This window comes from Schistocerca cancellata, chromosome 2, assembly GCF_023864275.1.
Source record: "Schistocerca cancellata isolate TAMUIC-IGC-003103 chromosome 2, iqSchCanc2.1, whole genome shotgun sequence".
In the NCBI taxonomy this organism is placed as follows: Eukaryota; Metazoa; Arthropoda; class Insecta; order Orthoptera; family Acrididae; genus Schistocerca; species Schistocerca cancellata.
The window spans coordinates 820,999,686-821,019,654 of NC_064627.1; the positions used below are offsets into that span (position 1 = coordinate 820,999,686).

General features: G+C 38.2%; 1 protein-coding gene across 2 annotated transcripts in view; it reads right to left on the minus strand.

Annotated features, from left to right (window-relative positions):
* Positions 1–2,435: 2,435 nt before the first annotated feature.
* LOC126162706 (TELO2-interacting protein 1 homolog) overlaps positions 2,436–19,969 on the minus strand; it is a 151,801-nt gene continuing 134,267 nt past the window's right edge. Inside the window, exons 13-16 of one of the 2 annotated variants that reach the window (XM_049919363.1) lie at positions 15,120–15,442; positions 10,290–10,518; positions 6,592–6,726; positions 2,436–2,727 (exon numbers count right to left, since the gene is read on the minus strand). In XM_049919363.1, coding sequence (XP_049775320.1) covers positions 2,650–2,727; positions 6,592–6,726; positions 10,290–10,518; positions 15,120–15,442 — 765 coding nt within the window. In that variant the 3' untranslated portion in view covers positions 2,436–2,649. Of the gene's footprint in view, positions 2,728–6,591; positions 6,727–10,289; positions 10,519–15,119; positions 15,443–19,969 lie in introns of those variants that run through there. The other variant, XM_049919364.1, reaches the window with a different exon arrangement.

Below are 19,969 nucleotides of genomic sequence, written 5' to 3' on the forward strand. Positions count from 1 at the left end.
GCACCAAATGCAGTCACAGAACTATGAATTCTTCAGTCCAGTTGGCCTGACAAACTGTTAAAACAGGGACAAATATGCTTTAACCCTTTCAGACACAAAATAAATAAAACAATTTTTAAAACTTTTTATGTTTTACTAGGCTATAACTCATACAATATTATGGAAAAATGTGAAAATAAATTTTTCTGCAGTGTTTCAGCAGGTACAGGGTGGCTTCAAATGAGACCACCACCATAAACTTCATTACTTTCCGTGATAGGGCACAAAACAGTTCCTTTCTGCTGATAAACACAAAGCAACTTCGCAGCAAGAACATGTCTATTTGCTCCTATGTGGATTACTTTTTGTGCTGCAGTGTATACACATCACCTTGATGTGCCATGTACGGGCAGATGTTTTGATTCTGTTGTGCATTTTTCCACTGGAACAACAGTGTTACACTTTTTGGCAGAAGATGCGCTTGGGCGACCAGGACTGTCTTTGAAAACACTGGATCCTACAAGGCCAGCTACAACATACTGCCGAAATTCCTTTAGCTTTTTCTTTTCATTCTGCTTGGTTAGTCGAAATAATATAAATGCATTTCCAATAGAAATATCAGTCATATACCAAAATGGTCTGAGCCACCAGCATCTAGATTTTCTGTCAATTGCATAGAAACTATTCATCATGTCTGCTTTATCTACACATCCCATGTTTGAATTATAAGATTTCACTATCTGTGGACAGGGTGTTTTTGTAATTGTGCCATCCTTTTCTTTCCTACCGACTTCTTTCAAAGTTACAGGTGAGTCAATTGTTTATAGTAACTTGAGAACACATTTTCTTTCCATTTCATGCATGCAATCCTATCAGAACGAACTGACCAGTCACTTTCTCCTCTTCACAACTCTTTGTCTGGTTTCAGAGGAGGAAGTCCTTTTCTGTGGGCTCTAATGGTACCACAGGCTAAGATACCATCAAGTTTTAGTGTCTCCAAAAGTGGAACACTAGTAAAAAAATTGTCAAAATATATGTGATATCCTTTGCCTTCTAAGCCTTTACACAAATTTCTTACAATCCTCTCTCCAAACATTTCTCCACTGCACCATCTGATTTCCCAGTATATACCTCAAAATCGCAGATATATCCCATTTTGTCAGTTCTGACCCATATTTTGTACCCCCTCTTGATGGGCTTTTGAGGCATATACTGTTTGAATGATGTTCGCCCTTTGAATTTCACCATGCATTCGTCAACAGATTGCTCCTTAGTTGGAGCATAACATTCTTTCAACCTTGTCAGTAATTGTTTTATTAGTGGTCAAATTTTATACAATCTGTCGTAACATTTATTCCCTTTTTGTGGCATAAGGGCATTGTCATTTACATGTATACGAGATAAAATCCAGCGGAATCTTTTCAATGACATAATTGAAGAAATGTACTGATCTCTGAGTTCGTTGTGTGATGACCAGCAATCATGATATGTGCAAGGTTGTTTGATACCCATTAGAATATTTATAGCCAAAAACACCTTGAGTTCATGTTTTTCAAGAGGTCTGTAATTCTTACCTTTCTGAGTCGCATAAAGATTAGTCTGGATTACCATGTGTTCCAGCATATTGTCCTCAAATGGATATAAAAAGAAACCAACTGGCAGCATACCTTCACCTTCAGTTTTCCTTTGACACCAACTTCCTCTAAAAAATTGACAGAATGCGCCGTACTGTCATCCCTTGCCCATGTAAAATTCACAGACCTTATTAGTGGCATGTTATCTTCAGAACCGAAACTGTAATCACTGTCACTTTCAGAAGCAACATTAGATATCACTGGTCTTGGCACTTGTGAATCAAGATCACTGTCTTCAGCCAAAATATCACTTTCATTATCACTGGTACTATCAATCTTGAGAGTCCACATCCAAAGGGATTTGTTCTAAAAGACATGCCAGAACTTCCTCATCCTTTAATTTGCGAGAAAACATTTCGCGAAACTGAAATTAAAGAGCTTCTAATACTACCCCTGCAGCCACAGTGGTTTCAAATGAAACCACCAGAGGAAATACAGAAAAAGTACATGATTTTCATTATTGTTGCAATACATATAGCATGTACTTATATAAGAAAGTATTATGAATTTTGTTCCATGTGTGAAAGTTACATTTTAAAGACAAATTCAATCACCAATCAAGGAAAAGAGAACCAGCACACCACAAACAAAAAAGGCACTTATACTTGAATCGCTAACTGCAACCACGTGAGAAATACTGACGTAGTTCAAATTTTCATCACTAGATGGCAGCACCATCTACGTCCAGAAATGTGGTTAAGAATGTAGCCACTGTGCTCTTGCCACAAAATCAAAATATCATGGGTGGCTTCAAATGAAACCACATCGTCACAAAGGGTTAAAGGGCAATGGAATAGGAACAGAAAGAAAAGAATGAACACATTTTACTATCTATAATAATGTAATTGCCATATTCACAATTATATGTACACAAAATGTAATCTCACATAAGAAATGGATGAAACACATGACACATGATATTTCATTCAATTTTTCTTCATACGTCTTATGACTGCAGCTTATAACTGAACTATATGACTAGAAGATGTGTTTCTTCTGCTTTCCATGATGATTTTTGGCATTAACTGAGTTTTTGTTACAAAATCTGCAAGTGTTGCAGGATGTGAGAAACATTCTTCTTGTACTCACTATCTTCTCCACAGCTCCCAGGCAGCTAGAAAAAAGTGAAACATAGAGAAACCATAATATTGTTTCCTATCCACATATATATTTAACATGCAACTTCAACATTAGAATAGAAATAAAAATGAAACCCTTCTTCCTGTTCAAAGTCTGATAGAAGGGTAAAAATTTGTTATCACAGTAGTGATTTTAAATGCAATTTTAATGTTACACACATTAAGTTTTAAGATAAGGTAGTAGCTTTCTGGCATTAATGAGGCAACAGATGTATTCCACAATGCTGGTGCATTCTTCGTTATTTGGTGACATTTCCTGACAATGATAGTAAGTATTTCGATCACAAACTTGTCGACTGTAGGGACCACAATACTTGACCACTTTCATTTTATAGTCAAAGCTAGGTCTCCCTTGGTTTGTTTTAAGTCATTACAAAACAGCTGATTGAGAAAGGATACCTTACCATATATCTGCTGCATCATTTTCTGAGCATCAGTGGGCGATTTCTGTAGTTGGAAGCTAAATACGAGGGCTATCCAGAAAATAACAGCCTTGTGATCTGTCATGTTGGATGGGACTACAGTCACTACCTAGGTGCCATAACTTCCACACACTCAATAAACATCCAGCAGTGGTAGCATTTGGTCTGTCTCTGTTATTTTGCTTTCTGTGCTGTGTTAAAATGCTCGCTGCAATAGAAAATCCAGTCACTTGTGATTTGCATTCTGCAATTAGGTTTTTGTCCACAAAAAATTGCAAACCAATTGCAGTTTATCACGACCTTTGTGATGTGTAAGGAGAAGGAATAATGAGTGAAAGCCAAGTGAGGCAATGGTGCACTGATTTTAAAAATGGCCATACCAGTATTCACAATGAGGACCACATCTGTAGGCCTAGCCTTGTGACTAATGAACTGGTGACCGGTGATAAAAATCAACACAAAATCTGTGAAAGCCATTGTTTCTCGATTACGGAACTTTTGCAACATTTCCCCAAATTCCTTTGTGATGTGTAAGGAGAAGGAATAATGAGTGAAAGCCAAGTGAGGCAATGGTGCACTGATTTTAAAAATGGCCGTACCAGTATTCACAATGAGGACCACACCACCACACCTGTAGGCCTAGCCTTGTGGCTAATGAACTTGTGACCGGTGATGAAAATCAACAACAAAATCCGTGAAAACCATCATTTCTCGATTACGGAACTTTTGCAACATTTCCCCAAATTCCACGGAGTCTGGTACATGAAATTATGGTGGAGAAGTTTAGTTACCGCAAATTTTGTGCTAGGTGGATTCCTAAAATCCTAATGGAAGGCCACAATAAACAGAGACTTGCTGCAGCACTGGCCTTCCTCGAAGATTACAAGGAAAATGGTAAAAAAGTTATTGATCATATCATAACTGGGGACAAAAATTGGGTGAAGCATGTCAGTTGTGAAACAAAAAGGCAGTTGATGGAACGGGGACACCCACATCCTCCCAAGAAACCAAAGAAGTGTTTGCAAATGCTATCAGCAACAAAGCATGGCTAATGTATTTTGGGACTCTACAGGAGTGACTCTCAATGATTTCCTCGAACATGGTTGTTGTTGTTGTTGTTGTGGTCTTCAGTGCTGAGACTGGTTTGATGCAGCATGGAGAGCTTTCCATGCTACTCTATCCTGTGCAAGCTTCTTCATCTCCCAGTACTTACTGCAACCTACATCCTTCTGAATCTGCTTAGTGTATTCATCTCTTGGTCTCCCTCTATGATTCTTACCCTCCACGTTGCCCTCCAATTCTAAATTTGTGATCCCTTGATGCCTCAAAACATGTCCTACCAACCGGTCCCTTCTTTTTGTCAAGTTGTGCCACAATCTCCTCTTCTCCCCAATTCTATTCAATACCTCCTCGTTAGTTATGTGATCTACCCATCTAATCTTCAGCATTCTTCTGTAGCACCACATTTCGAAAGCTTCTATTCTCTTCTCGTCCAAACTATTTATCGTCCATGTTTCACTTCCACACATAGCTACACTCCATACAAATACTTTCAGAAACGAATTCCTGACACTTAAATCTATACTCGATGTTAACAAATTCTCTTCTTCAGAAACGCTTTCCTTCCCATTGCCAGTCTACATTTTATATCCTCTCTACTTCGACCATCATCAGTTATTTTACTCCCTAAATAGCAAAACTCCTTTACTACTTTAAGTGTCCCATTTCCTAATCTAATTCCCTCAGCATCACCCGAACATGGTACAACAGTTAATTCAGAGAGGTAATGTCAAACACTAACTAAGTTAAGGCACGCAATACAAGACAAGTGCCAGGTAAAACTTAGCACAAAAGTTTTATTTTTTCACGTCAATGCAATCCACACACAGCCAACTGTACCGGTGATTCCCTACAGGGTTTTGGATGGGAAGTATTTGATCATCCACCATACAAGTCTGGATTTGGCACAGAGCAACTACCACCTCTTCCCAGCAATGAAGACGTGGTTCGCTACATAACGCTTTGATACTGATGCTCAACTGCATGTCTGTATAAACCAGCAGTTGCAATTCCAAGTGGCAGATTTCTACACAGATGGTACTGAAAAACTTGTGCCATAGTATGATAAGTGCCTAAATCTGAATGGCATTTATGTAGAAAAACATAAGAGTGTACCTTTAAAATGTACATAATGAAATATAGTTTTATCAAATTGTTAATTTTTTTATGAATATAATAGAGGGAAACATTCCATGTGGGAAAAATATATCTAAAAACAAAGATGATGTAACTTACCAAACAAAAGCGTTGGCATGTTGATAGACACACAAACAAACACAAACACACACACAAAATTCAAGCTTTCACAACCAACATCAGGAAAGAGGGAAGGAGAGGTAAAGATGAAAGGATGTGGGTTTTAAGGGAGAGGGTAAGGAGTCATTCCAATCCCAGAAGCGGAAAGACTTACCTTAGGGGGAAAAAAAGGACAGGTATACACTCGCGCACACACACACATATCCATCCGCACATATACAGACACAAGCAGACATTTGTAAAGGCAAAGAGTTTGGGCAGAGATGTCAGTTGAGGCGGAAGTACAGAGGCAAAGATGTTGTTGAATGACAGGTGAGGTATGAGCGGCGGCAACTTGAAATTAGCGGAGGTTGAGGCCTGGTGGGCAACGGGAAGAGAGGATATGCTGAAGGGCAAGTTCCCATCTGCGGAGTTCTGACAGGTTGGTGTTAGTGGGGAGTATCCAGACTTGTGTCTGTGTGTGTGTGTGTGTGTGTGTGTGTGTGTGTGTGTGTGTGTGTGTGTGTGCACGCGCGAGAGTGTATACCCGTCCTTTTTCCCCCCTAAGGTAAGTCTTTCCGCTCCCGGGATTGGAATGACTCCTTGCCCTCTCCCTTAAAACCCACATCCTTTCGTCTTTCCCTCTCCTTCCCTCTTTCCTGATGAAGCAACTGTTGGTTGCGAAAGCTTGAATTTTGTGTGTGTGTGTGTTTGTGTTTGTTTGTGTGTCTATCAACATGCCAACGCTTTCGTTTGGTAAGTTACATCATCTTTGTTTTTAGATATGTTAATTTTTTTTTAATTTCAACACGTCTGTTATTTTCTGGATAGCTCTTGTATTAAAGCCAAATACTGATACTTGTGAATTTCTATAGGTGACTATATGTGAACTGCTGTTTGGGTACTGTTGCCAAATGCACATGCTCATCCATTTCATTTCCATATTTTAAAATGTACACAATACCTACTCCTTTAAATACTATTTCACCAGTTTATATAGGCAAAATGAAAGACATCAACATAAGACAATTGGAAATGACTGAGTTAAGACCTAATTCGAGCGAATGTAATGGGAACAGCTGTATCAAAATTTAACAGACCAGGAAAAAGCACATGACTTACTTTATGAACCTCCAAGCTCTTATTTGTTGGAGGGGGTACCAATTCGGGTGTTGGATACCACAGGCACACCAAACTGAACCATACAATATCAGCATCGACGAGGTACAATGACATGAACAGCTCCACACAACTTTCCTGTAATAAAGTATAATTGTCAGTGTCTGAGAAAATATGTTGGTTTACAACTTGCCTGAATTCATTGCTGCTATTCTTCCCCGGGATTATAAAGCTAATCTTAACAGATAGTAAAGTATACATTACAAGTATTAGCAAAAACAGAGCATTTTCAAAGTTTGCTAAAATGCTAACACAAGATCCAGTTGACACGAGTTTTGAAACAGACAATGAAATCAATCATGTTGTGTTCAACAGTGTGTTCCATCACTGGGTGGTCTTGACCACAGTTTTGTGTTGGTCATTCATTCAGGAGGACAGCTAGGTGGTGGTCATGTCCACACACACACACACACACACACACACACACACACAAAAAAAAAAAAAAAAAAAAAAAAAAAGCTGTGCAAAAATTGCAGTTGAAATTTTATATGACACAAATGCTTTCACAGGTGGCCCTGCCTCTGACAGCATAGGATAAACTAGAGTAGGGTGTTTTGGATGGGTATATCACACAGGTCTTGTATCTGGGTCTTCCACAGGAATATGAGACACATGCCAAGAGGTTGGGAGTGTAAGTGACATAATGATGGACTAGGACGTTGAGTAGATTGGGTGGGCAGCAGGATACCTCACTGTGAACGGCACAAAGAACATAGTGCTCATTTCCAGATAAGATGATACAAAGATGAAGCACAGACGAAGGATATTATTAAGCATAATATACAAGAATTCAGTCTATTTGCCCATCAACAGCTCAACAACATCTCCATTAAAATGATGTGAAGTACTGCTTTGTAAGGAATTGTGGGTAATTAGAAATGTAGCAGTGGAGAGAGTATCAGTTATTAATCAAATTCTATGCACATAATTAATGCATAGTAACTTCTTTAAAAAAAGAAAGGGTAACACTGTGACATTGTTAGAAGATAATTCAGAAAGTAACAACTTATTGCACATTTGGTGTACAGACTGCTGTCCAAGGTTGAATGTTTTCCTCAACATCTCAGTGTTGCGTGAGGGCCAGTTCCTACGACACATTCTGTAATTGTTTAAAATGAATTGTGTGGCATGAAGTCGTGCTGACTATTAGGTCAGAGGGGTTATTCAATGTCTGAACATTTGGAAGTTGAAACCCTTGTGGCAAGGGGTTGAGAGTGTGAGTTGCATGGGGATGGACCAGGATGTTGAGTAAGTTGGGTGGGCAGCATAACACCATTCTAGGGGTGAGAAGGATTGTGGGTAGGATGTTCATCATTTCCAGGACAAATAGTCATCCAAGCCCTGACGAAGAACATGGTTCACTTTCTCCAGTCCTGGGTGGTACTCGATGATGATGGGGATATTTCTTTGCAGCTCATTCTTAAAAGGTGGTGGGAGGATTAGGACTGTGTGAGGATACGCCATGGGAAATCTGTTTGGAGACAAAGTTTGAAAGGCAGTACCTGTCTGTGAAGGCCTTTGTGTGATGTTCAGCATACTGGACAAGGGAACAGGACAAGGTGAAGCAAAAGGGGGAGAAGGGGTTGAGGTTGTGCAGAAATTAGGATATGACATGGATCTGGTTCAAGTTCACTGATATCTTCATGATCTGCACCCAAGCCCAGGATGCCATATCCTCTTTTCTCCACAACCTCAACACATACCCCCCCCCCCTCCCCACCTCCCCTCTCAGTCCATCCATCCATTCCACCAGGTCCTCATTAGTCAACATGCCGCCTTTGTGGACATTGACCTCCACGGCTCAGTTCATACCTCAGTCTGTATCATACCTGTTAACTGCCAACAGTACCTGCATTTTGACAGCTGTCGATCCTCCCACAACAAAAAATGGCTCCCATTTAGCCTGACGACATATCTGCAGTGATGAGAAGTCCCTTGCTCATTATGCTGAAGGTCTCACAGAGGCCTTCATGGACAGGCACTACCCTCTCCCCACCAAAACCTGTGAGAACAGATTTCCCTTGCCATATCCTCACACAATCTCCTAATCCCCCCACCACCTCCAAGAACCACTGCAAAGAAGCACTCGTATCATCATCCAGTACCGTCCAGGATGGGAGCAACTGAACCATGTTGTTTTCTAGGGCTCTTATTATCTATCATCATGTCTGGAAACAATGGACATCTTACGCATGATCCTTCCCACCACTCCTGGAGCGGTATTATGCAGCCCATCCAGCCTACCATCGTCATCCCATGCCACTCCCACTCCCAAACCTCGCCAAAGGGGTCACATTCCTGTGAAACACAGAGGTACAAAACCTCCACGGTCCACACATCCTGCACATCCTACTCCAGTCCTGTCGCAGGTTTACCCTATCCCTTCAGGGAAGGACCACCTGTGAAACCACCCATCATATACCAGCTCTGCTGCAATTTCTGCACAGCATTTTTTGGGAGCATCACCACAAACCAGCTGTCCACGTAAATGAATGTACCGTCGAACTATGGGCAAGAACAGTGTTGACCAACTGTTGGCAGAACAAGCTCGAGTTCAATCACTGCTTCACAACCCATGCCATCTGCATCCTCTCTACTGGCTTGAGATTTTCTGAAAAACACACACACACACACACACGTGTGTGTGTGTGTGTGTGTGTGTGTGTGTGTGTGTGTGTGTGTGTTTTCTCTAGCTCATAAAAAAAAAAGGTAGCAAGTTTTCATTCTGTTTTATGTGTATGTCTACACTGAATGTTCTATTTGGTGAGTAGTCTCCTTTGCTCCGACAATACTGTATTTACATTTATTTACATTCCACCGGAACTTTACACAAAATTATATCTTTTCCATTATTAAAATGATATTGAAAACAAACTTCGTTTCTTTCAAAACAATACTCAAGGTATATAGCTGATAGGGAATGGCTCTTTCCACTCAAAGAAAGCTGTTTCTTGCTTACTACTTGGCACTGGATTTCATTTATTTCACGGTCAGCCATCACTTACTACAGCTGCTAATTTGGACTCCATACTTCCCAAATTTAGTATTCGTATTTAATGTCTAGCAGTCTTTACAGAGAACTTTTTCAATTACAAATGACTGTACAGTAATACAAAAAATACATGTTGAATTCTTTATGGATATAACAAATGAAATTAGTTCTTACTTTTTACATCTAATCACAACAGTTTCCAGAATCAACATAGCATTCCCCACGAAAGGCCAAACGGCTTCACATGACTAAACTCTCAAATATATGTCTATTGTCTCTAGATCTTATGCAATTAAAATACTCATCACATTGTGCAATTCCTGGCAGCATCACTGCTTCAGTTTTGTATCTACTTCAATGAGAAGTATATTGATACCTCTCTCCACTTATTTACAATAAAAACTGAAGCTACAATGTTAATCACTGAACTCTTAATTTCTTCCTTCTTATTTCTACACAGTCTGAAGAATGATGCAGTAAATCTTAAACGCACACGCATGTGATGTGTTTAAAGTCACCATATTTTAACTTTGATTTTTGCATCTGAATCTTATATACATAAAATTGATTTGATGACAAACATTTCAACCATTTACTATAAAACACTGATACTTCAAAACAAGACAATCATTTTATAATCAGGTCTCACCTGCAGAGGACGAGGCTGCTGAGAAGAGAGGTAAGGGGCGCACACAGCCACAAGGTCCCTCAGTGGGCGGCCACTCATGGACAGTGCTGCAGCTAGACGTCCCAGGCCTTGCAGAAGGCACAGCTGTAATTTATATGCCTGCGTGAAGCGATATGCACTTGCACTGTCTTGCAGTGTGCTATTGTGGGCAGAGCGACGTAAAAACTCGAACAGTGGAGGTAGTGCTAATCTGAAATGACAATACAGCAGTTTTCTTGTTATTCTTACTACCCCATCAACAACAACAGTAAGTCAAGGCAGAACACATCTTTTAGTGCATTGCATCCAATTGGAACAAGAACTTGAGATCAGTTTTACATATACTAGGGACATTTCATAAATTATGCACACTGATTTTTTATGTGCACATTTATTTATTTATTTCAATATCTCTTTACAGTTCTTCAATATAGTCTCCCCGCTTCTCTATGACTGAATCCCAACATCTCAGAAGCTCTATTATCCCATCCAGGACACAATTTATGTTCATCTCTCAAATGGCTTGGGTAATGGCATCTTTCTCTTCCAGAGAAAGATAATGGCATCCACACATAAGTTTTTTCAACTTTGGGAACAAGTTGAAGTCTGGTGGACTCATGTCCAGGCCGTAGAGAGGATGAGGGAACACTTCCCATCCGTAGTCACACAGTTTTTTGGCTATAACACTGCTGATATGCAGGCAAGCACTGTCATGGAGAATGAATGGCCCAACCTTGAGCAACTGAGGTCAGGTTTTGTGCATTTTTCTGCGCAGGTTTTGCTTGAAGATATGTTAACACATTGTTGTGCCACTTGCCCCACATGGGACTCAAGCTGTTATGATGATTCCTTGGAGGTTATAAGCAAAAAATCATCATTTGCTTGAGCTTCAATTAAAGGCATCGACAGTTTTTTGGACGTGGAGAGTCTGAAGTTCTCCATTCATTGGACTGTGAGTTCAACTCCAGTTTGAAGTCTACAATCCACATTTCACCAATAGCGACAATTCAACATGTTTCATCAATAGTGACAATTCAACACTAGAATCCTCCACCTTCGTGGTCAAATCATTCTTTGATCAAGATCACAATGTCCAGGCACTTCTGCTTCATTCAGCAGTCAGACAGTGTGGGACCCATCCTGCAAAAATTTCTCTCTTCTTCAAATCATTTGTCAGAATACAGAATACTGCTGTTAGGGGACTTCCTGTGGCTTCAGAGAGTTCCTCACAAGCTCGCACTGCATTGTTCTTCAAGAGCATCTGCCACAAGTTTCACACTTCGTTCATCTGTTGATGTTTTTGGTCTTCCAGGTCTCAGATTATCGCCTATGCTCATACAAGCGCTGTGGAAACGACTCACCCAATGTGAAACTGTACTACAGTCTACTGTAAACTCACCACAAACTTCACTTAATGCACTGTGGATGTTTGTCAGGTTTTTGCTGTGTATTGTTTCGATCTTGATGTATGACCTTTGGTCTTCAACATTCACAGTTTCCAAGACCCATGCATGGTCCATTTCCACCTCTCACCAATTTTATGTTAGAGTACACAGCTTCTTCTTCAAGCTCCCAACTACATCTGACATAATTTTCATTGTTGCTGCATCAAACAATCCACAGTAACACCAATCTGTGCACTATTTATGAAATATACCATGTATATTTATTCAAGGTAATTTCCAAGTTCAGTAATCTGTTGCTGTAATTGTCACTGTGGGGCCAGTGACTCCACATAAAATCTGGTTATGACACATGACCAATGTTATCACACTCATCTGCAGACAAGAAGTCACAAAAACAGTGACATTAATCCTTCTGAGATGTCTAAGGGCTCACAAGAACAGCATCATTTAAATGCTCTACAATGAAAAGAGAGACATCATGATTTTGTGTGTAGAATATGGGAGGTTTGTAATGAGCCTGCATTTGATTATGATATGCAAATGCAGCTCCAGGTGACAGGCAGACATATGATGGCAGCTGATGTTACTGCACGTTCAAATATTGTAAAATTTGTGCTGAACTGAATTACAAATTATTTATTTTCTTTCTTTGTCAGTTTAACACTGTTTAATACAAACTCCACATTTTATTTTTGTGCCATCACCATCACTATCACTCGTTGTAGCAAAACTCCTGATATGCATCAACAGCTTATGGTCTTGTGGTGCTGTCAACATGTCATCACCAACATTCATGCCCAATAGAAAATCCCCGCCACATTATTTCATTGTAGCAAGTGACAGTGGGGGGCAGAGGGGGCAGGGACAACCCTCCACCACAGCTTTTTTTATATCAACAAGTGTTTTAGCATCCACCAATACAGCCACTTTACAGGAATTATCCATTAACAGACTGGAGCAGAGTTTGGTGAAATGTTCATCAAAAATTCCTACTGTCAGATGTCAAATCCATTGTAAAGGTTCCAACTAGAACGAAGTCGCACAAAATTTAATACCAAATCCTCTCTGTAGAAAGTATCAATTACAGGATACTCTCGCACATACATTCATTTGCTCAGATGAAAATGCAATTTAGTAGTAGACAAGGAAGATATTTGCTTTAATTACCAAAATGAGCCCTACCATGAGCGACGTGAACGTCATTTTCCAACCTGAGTGGTACATGTTCCACTGGACAAAACACCAGTTGTATGCTTGGTACATGGCGCGTTTCACTCACTAATTGATTAGCACAGTTACTCTGGACATATTAGACTACCAATATTATCTGTAACAGCAACACTGGATCACGGAACAAAGGTGCGGCAGAAACTCGTCTGAACAGTTCCAAAATTTTTTATCCCATTTGTCTTGGTTTGCTTTGATCAAGCATAAAAGATAGAATTCAGTGAGGACCGACAACACTCTTGGAAATGTTAATGGTATTTACTGGGCCAGAACATCAGAACCTTGAAAAAAAGGCTTATTTTTATTTTTTCCCCACTTCAACATGAAGAGATTTAATTTCCAGAACTAAGATTAAAGGAGGAAAAATGTAAAAGGTACATTAAAGGACACAGATTAAGAAAAAAAAAGAAAAAAGAATAATGCTGATTCTCAGTCATGAGATGCTGGGTTTGATTCCTGGGTGGATCCACTTTTGGGATCAGATGTATGTATTGCCATCACCACCATTTTATCCTCACTGATGCACAAGTTGCCAAAGTGGCATCAAACAAAAAAAAATCTTGCACCAAGTGGCAGAACATACCGAAAGGGTCTCCTGCCCAATAAAAGCATATGCAATCCCCAAGGCGTTTAATTCATCCTTCCATACTAATATTATTAAGTGTGTGTGTGTCGCATTTTAACAACCAAGCCACTAAACCGATTTTGAAGTAATTTGGTACAGATATAGCTTAAACCCTATGCAAAAATGTAGACTACTTGAGGGGCGGGGGAGGGGAATCAACCCTCTAAAAGGGTGATGTAAGAATGGCACATCCTTTTTTACATTAGAAAACATAAACCATATTAAAATATTTGTAAATTTGTTGCACAATGTATATGTAGCCCATGCCCCACTGCATGCACCATTTAACTTACTTACTTACCAAGCATAAATCATCATAACAAAACTATTGAGATGTGACTGCAGCATTGTAAACAAAGGAATGTATCTACATAGGCTTTACTTGCATAATGATTCACATTATTAATGTTGGGTTTGCAGCCAATTCTCAAATTCAACAAGATATGATACACCCAAAGAAATGAAATGGAAGACCCTTTCACTTTTGAATCAGAGATTTCTGTCATAGAAGTGCTATGGAAACTTTGTCCTGGTGTTGCCACTGTGCGAGACAGTAGTTTTACAAAGACCTGCAAAAATGAGGATACCACTGTGTTTTATTGTCAGTACCTTCAATGCATCCTCCTTCTTTGTCCTTTCACTACCAATTAATATCATATTTTCAACTTTGGAGAATTTATTGGGTACCTGAAATCTTTAGCCTGGGTCCTTCAGATCTGCTCGTAAGTTCAGATGATGTGCCTCTTTTTACTCAGGTTCCATTTCAAGTGTCCTTGAGCTTAATCAATGGACAGTTGTACGTAGAAATGAAAATATTTTGTTGTTACATGCTACCTTTAGCCTATTTTGTTTTATTTTCTGAAAAGATTTTTTGAAAAGACTGATGAAGTAGCTAAATGGAATTTATTATCACATATAGTTGCTAATTAATTCATGGAGAATTTGCAGGAGAGACCACTGAGAGGGCAACTTTAAAACCTGCTTGTTTTTCAATTTATGTTAATGAAGTACGTGTGATCTGGCTACATGGAGTAGATTCTCTAAAACATTTCTGAGAACATGATAATTCTCTTCAAGCTGATGTTAAATATATGGTGGAAGTTCAAAATGATGAAAATGTTCCTTTTTTGGGCATCTATCGCAACATGTTGGTGGTCACAGTGCACTATTTTTCCAAGAATCACGTGATGGAGTATGAATAAACCAGGATCTAGGCCGAGACATTGTGAGTGTTGGACACTATGAACCAGCAGTGCACCTGTCGACTGTTCGATCACCAAAAATACTCTTACATCTTCTATTAAGAAGTTTTCATACATCTTATTCATGAATATCACTACGAAGATATTGCGAATCCATTTCATTGGCTGATTGCTGTAGATCCAGCTTGTTAAATAGTACAGTAATGATGCCCACAAACCTCAATGAAATTACAAAAATCTGACCATGAATTCCCAGATAACTTACACATCTTATTAAACACATTTATCACACTATCAGAAAGACAATAACATCTAAAATACTGAATGTTTATTATGCAGAGATATGTCCTACTTTATGCATCTGGAGCGCAGGAAGTCACCTGAGGTGTATGCAAGAGCACAAAGCAGAGTAAAACATCTTGCAAGGACCAATGGGTCTGGACTTCGAAAGAGAGGTGCCATTGCCTCCCATATCTTGTGTGTCAATCTCAGCAAGGTGCTGGAATGTGTCCTCAGACAATGCACCCCATCAGTCAGAGTTTCCAGTGAAATAACCTGATGGCGAGGAGCATGAGATCGTGGAAGTGTATGAAGGCATCGACTTAACACCTCCCGCACAGCAGCAACATGTGGTGGAAGACGCTCTTGGTGATCTTCCGATGAATCATTATAATCCTGAAAGCAAACAACACAGGATGAGAACAGGTTTTCTGAGACATGTTATAAAACCACCATGATTTCATTTAGTCACAACTTAAAATATCACTCCATACAAAGTTCCATTATCAACAGAGAAAACCTCTTCGATTTTAATACCACAAAACTGTGAGTCAGAAAACAATAATACATTTAGTAGAGATAACATGCAGTCCAAAAACTGACTCAATGCAAAAAAACAACATGTAATACAACAACAGGTTGAAAACCAATGGAAAAAAAGAAGTGAACTACACTATTCTCAGAGTTATGAAGTGTAATGTTAGCTCATTGAAGATGTCACTAAAATTAAATGAGATTATTCAGGGCAATGGCTTGAATGATAGAAACTGGCACAGGGCAAAAGTAAAATAAAATTTTATATGCCAGCAATAAACAATACTTAAAGATGAATTTGATGAAAACTGAGACGTCAGTTGTAAGGGATGAACATATAGATGCATAAATGAGACAAAAATAGGTATAAACAGAGAAAAATAAAACCGAAAGAATAAAATTATAGAGAAGCAGTAGCCAAGTAAGAAACAAGACGCCTCCAGTTACTCGTACAATGCTGCACACAAATTATGTAGGAAAATAAATTATTAATCCAAATCCCCCACACTGAAATTTTAGGCTTCAGGAGAATCAAAAGAATTTTTTTCTTGTTAGATGATCTATCTAAGTAACTTCTGGCATCATTCAAGTCATCAAACACAGTGGCCAGTGTACAGAACAGTAAGATGAAAAATTTTGCTTTTTATTGTAGCAAGAATCCAAGATGACCATTGCCTCATGTCATTTATTATGCCTATGACCAAATGAGCTGCTATCAACAGAGAAATCAAGATGATGCTAGAATCATAGAAAGATATGACTTTCCTTACAACCAACCATTAGAAGTTCTGAGTAAAAAGGACACCAATATACCTCTTGTCAATGGTTCCAACACTATGGACAGGACCAATCACGAGGCACAGCAGAAGAAATTAAGAAGCGTAAGATAAACTAGGAAGCAAGGGGAGAAGAAAAGGAAATGGAAAAAGAGACATGAATGATGCAACTGTAACAGATATTCCAGGTGTATTCTGTGGTTTCAACAAAGTAAATATCTGGAACCAAACAACAGCACTAGTTGCATTTTTATTTTCAATCACCAGACCAGTTTTGGCCACAGAGGCCATTTTCTAGAGGTTATATGAACTATATTGAGGTTGAGGGTGGGGGGCAGCAGAGTGTAATAAGTTGTACAATATGAAAAAGAAAGTAACAACAAACATTGTCAGAACAAGCATTGTGAAACAAATAATGTATAACAACTCATCTACAAACATCATGAAAATGGCATGGTAAAATAAATAATCTTGTATAATAACTTGGCCACAATTAAGTTAGTAACACATATAACAAGAACTTAAGAGCCTATCTTCATGGGAGTAAAGAGGCAAGACTGATGAAACATATAATGAGGCGGTGCTTAAATTCAGGATAGCTGGGTTGCAGGAAGGTCCTGTACCGGACAGGAGGACAGAGGGAAGCATATAATAATAATAATAATAATAATAATTATTATTATTATTATTATTATTATTATTATTATTTCTTTCTATTTTCAGACGTTATGTCTGGTCAAAAATGGACAGTGACGCGGACCTTGATCAAGCGTGACTTCCTTTTAACTGTACGGTATATGTTATATTGCATTTAGGAACTTTCGGGTCATTGAACATGTGTCAATAATTACAGATTTTTGTAGTTGTATATATATGTTTGGATGTAGCTGTATTGCATTGATGTACTGGTGGATATTGTGAGGTATGACTCCTGTTGTTGATAGTATAATCGGTATAATGTCGACTTTATCCTGATGCCACATATCCTTGACTTCCTCAGCCAGTTGGATGTATTTTTCAATTTTTTCTCCTGTTTTCTTCTGTATATTTGTTGTGTTGGGTATGGATATTTCAATTAGTTGTGTTAATTTCTTCTTTTTATTGGTGAGTATGATGTCAGGTATGTTATGTGGTGTTGTTTTATCTGTTATAATCGTTCTGTTCCAGTATAATTTGTATTCATCATTCTCCAGTACATTTTGTGGTGTGTACTTGTATGTGGGAACGTGTTGTTTTATTAGTTTATGTTTTATGGCAAGTTGTTGATGTATTATTTTTGCTACATTGTCATGTCTTATGGGGTATTCTGTATTTGCTAGTATTGTACATCCGCTTGTGATGTGATCTACTGTTTCTATTTGTTGTTTGCAAAGTCTGCATTTATCTGTTGTGGTATTGGGATCTTTAATAATATGCTTGCTGTAATATCTGGTGTTTATTGTTTGATCCTGTATTGCAATCATGAATCCTTCCGTCTCACTGTATATATTGCCTTTTCTTAGCCATGTTTTGGATGCGTCTTGATCTATGTGTGGCTGTGTTAGATGATACGGGTGCTTGCCATGTAGTGTTTTCTTTTTCCAATTTACTTTCTTTGTATCTGTTGATGTTATGTGATCTAAAGGGTTGTAGAAGTGATTATGAAATTGCAATGGTGTAGCTGATGTATTTATATGAGTGATTGCTTTGTGTATTTTGCTAGTTTCTGCTCATTCTAGAAAGAATTTTCTTAAATTGTCCACCTGTCCATAATGTAGGTTTTTTATATCTATAAATCCCCTTCCACCTTCCTTTCTGCTTAATGTGAATCTTTCTGTTGCTGAATGTATGTGATGTATTCTATATTTGTGGCATTGTGATCGTGTAAGTGTATTGAGTGCTTCTAGGTCTGTGTCACTCCATTTCACTACTCCAAATGAGTAGGTCAATACTGGTATAGCATAAGTATTTATAGCTTTAGTCTTGTTTCTTGCTGTCAATTCTGTTTTCAGTATTTTTGTTAGTCTTTGTCTATATTTTTCTTTTAGTTCTTCTTTAATATTTGTATTATCTATTCCTATTTTTTGGCTGTATCCTAGATATTTATAGGCATTTGTTTTTTCCATCGCTTCTATGCAGTCGCTGTGGTTATCCAATATGTAATCTTCTTGTTTAGTGTGTTTTCCCTTGACTATGCTATTTTTCTTACATTTGTCTGTTCCAAAAGCCATATTTATATCATTGCTGAATACTTCTGTTATCTTTAGTAATTGGTTGAGTTGTTGATTGGTTGCTGCCAGTAGTTTTAGATCATCCATGTATAGCAAATGTGTGATTTTGTGTGGGTATGTTCCAGTAATATTGTATCCATAATTTGTATTATTTAGCATGTTGGATAGTGGGTTCAGAGCAAGACAGAACCAGAAAGGACTTAATGAGTCTCCTTGGTATATTCCACGCTTAATCTGTATTGGCTGTGATGTGATGTTATCTGAATTTGTTTGGATATTAAGTGTGGTTTTCCAATTTTTCATTACTATGTTTAGAAACTGTATCAATTTAGGATCTACTTTGTATATTTCCAATATTATTATTATTATTATTATTATTATTATTATTATTATTATGATTTCTATTTTTCTCAGACCTTAGGTCTGGTTAAAAATGGAAAGTGAAGCGGACCTTCATCAAGCGTGACTTCCTTTTAACTGTACGGTATATGTTAGATTGTATTTAGGAACTTTTGGGTTATTGAACACGTATCAATAATTACTGATTTCTGTAGTTGTATATATATGTTTGGATGTAGCTGTATTGCGTTGATGTACTGGTGGATATTGTGTGGTATGATTCCTGTAGTTGATAGTATAATCGGTATAATGTCAACTTTATCCTGATGCCACATGTCCTTGACATCCTCAGCCAGTTGGATGTATTTTTCAATTTTTTCTCCTGTTTTCTTCTGTATATTTGTTGTGTTGGGTATGGATATTTCGATTAGTTGTGTTAATTTCTTCTTTTTATTGGTGAGTATGATGTCAGGTTTGTTATGTGGTGTTGTTTTATCTGTTATAATCGTTCTGTTCCAGTATAATTTGTATTCATCATTCTCCAGTACATTTTGTGGTGTGTACTTGTATGTGGGAACGTGTTGTTTTATTAGTTTATGTTTTATGGCAAGTTGTTGATGTATTATTTTTGCTACATTGTCATGTCTTCTGGGGTATTCTGTATTTGCTAGTATTGTACATCCAATTGTGATGTAATCTACTGTTTCTATTTATTGTTTGCAAAGTCTGCATTTATCTGTTGTGGTATTGGGATCTTTAATAATATGCTTGCTGTAATATCTGGTGTTTATTGTTTGATCCTGTATTGCAATCATGAATCCTTCCGTCTCACTGTATATATTGCCTTTTCTTAGCCATGTGTTGGATGCGTCTTGATCGATGTGTGGCTGTGTTAGATGATACGGGTGCTTGCCATGTAGTGTTTTCTTTTTCCAATTTACTTTCTTCGTATCTGTTGATGTTATGTGATCTAAAGGGTTCTAAGAAGTGGTTATGAAATTGCAGTGGTGTAGCCGATGTATTTATATGAGTGATTGCTTTGTGTATTTTGCTAGTTTCTGCTC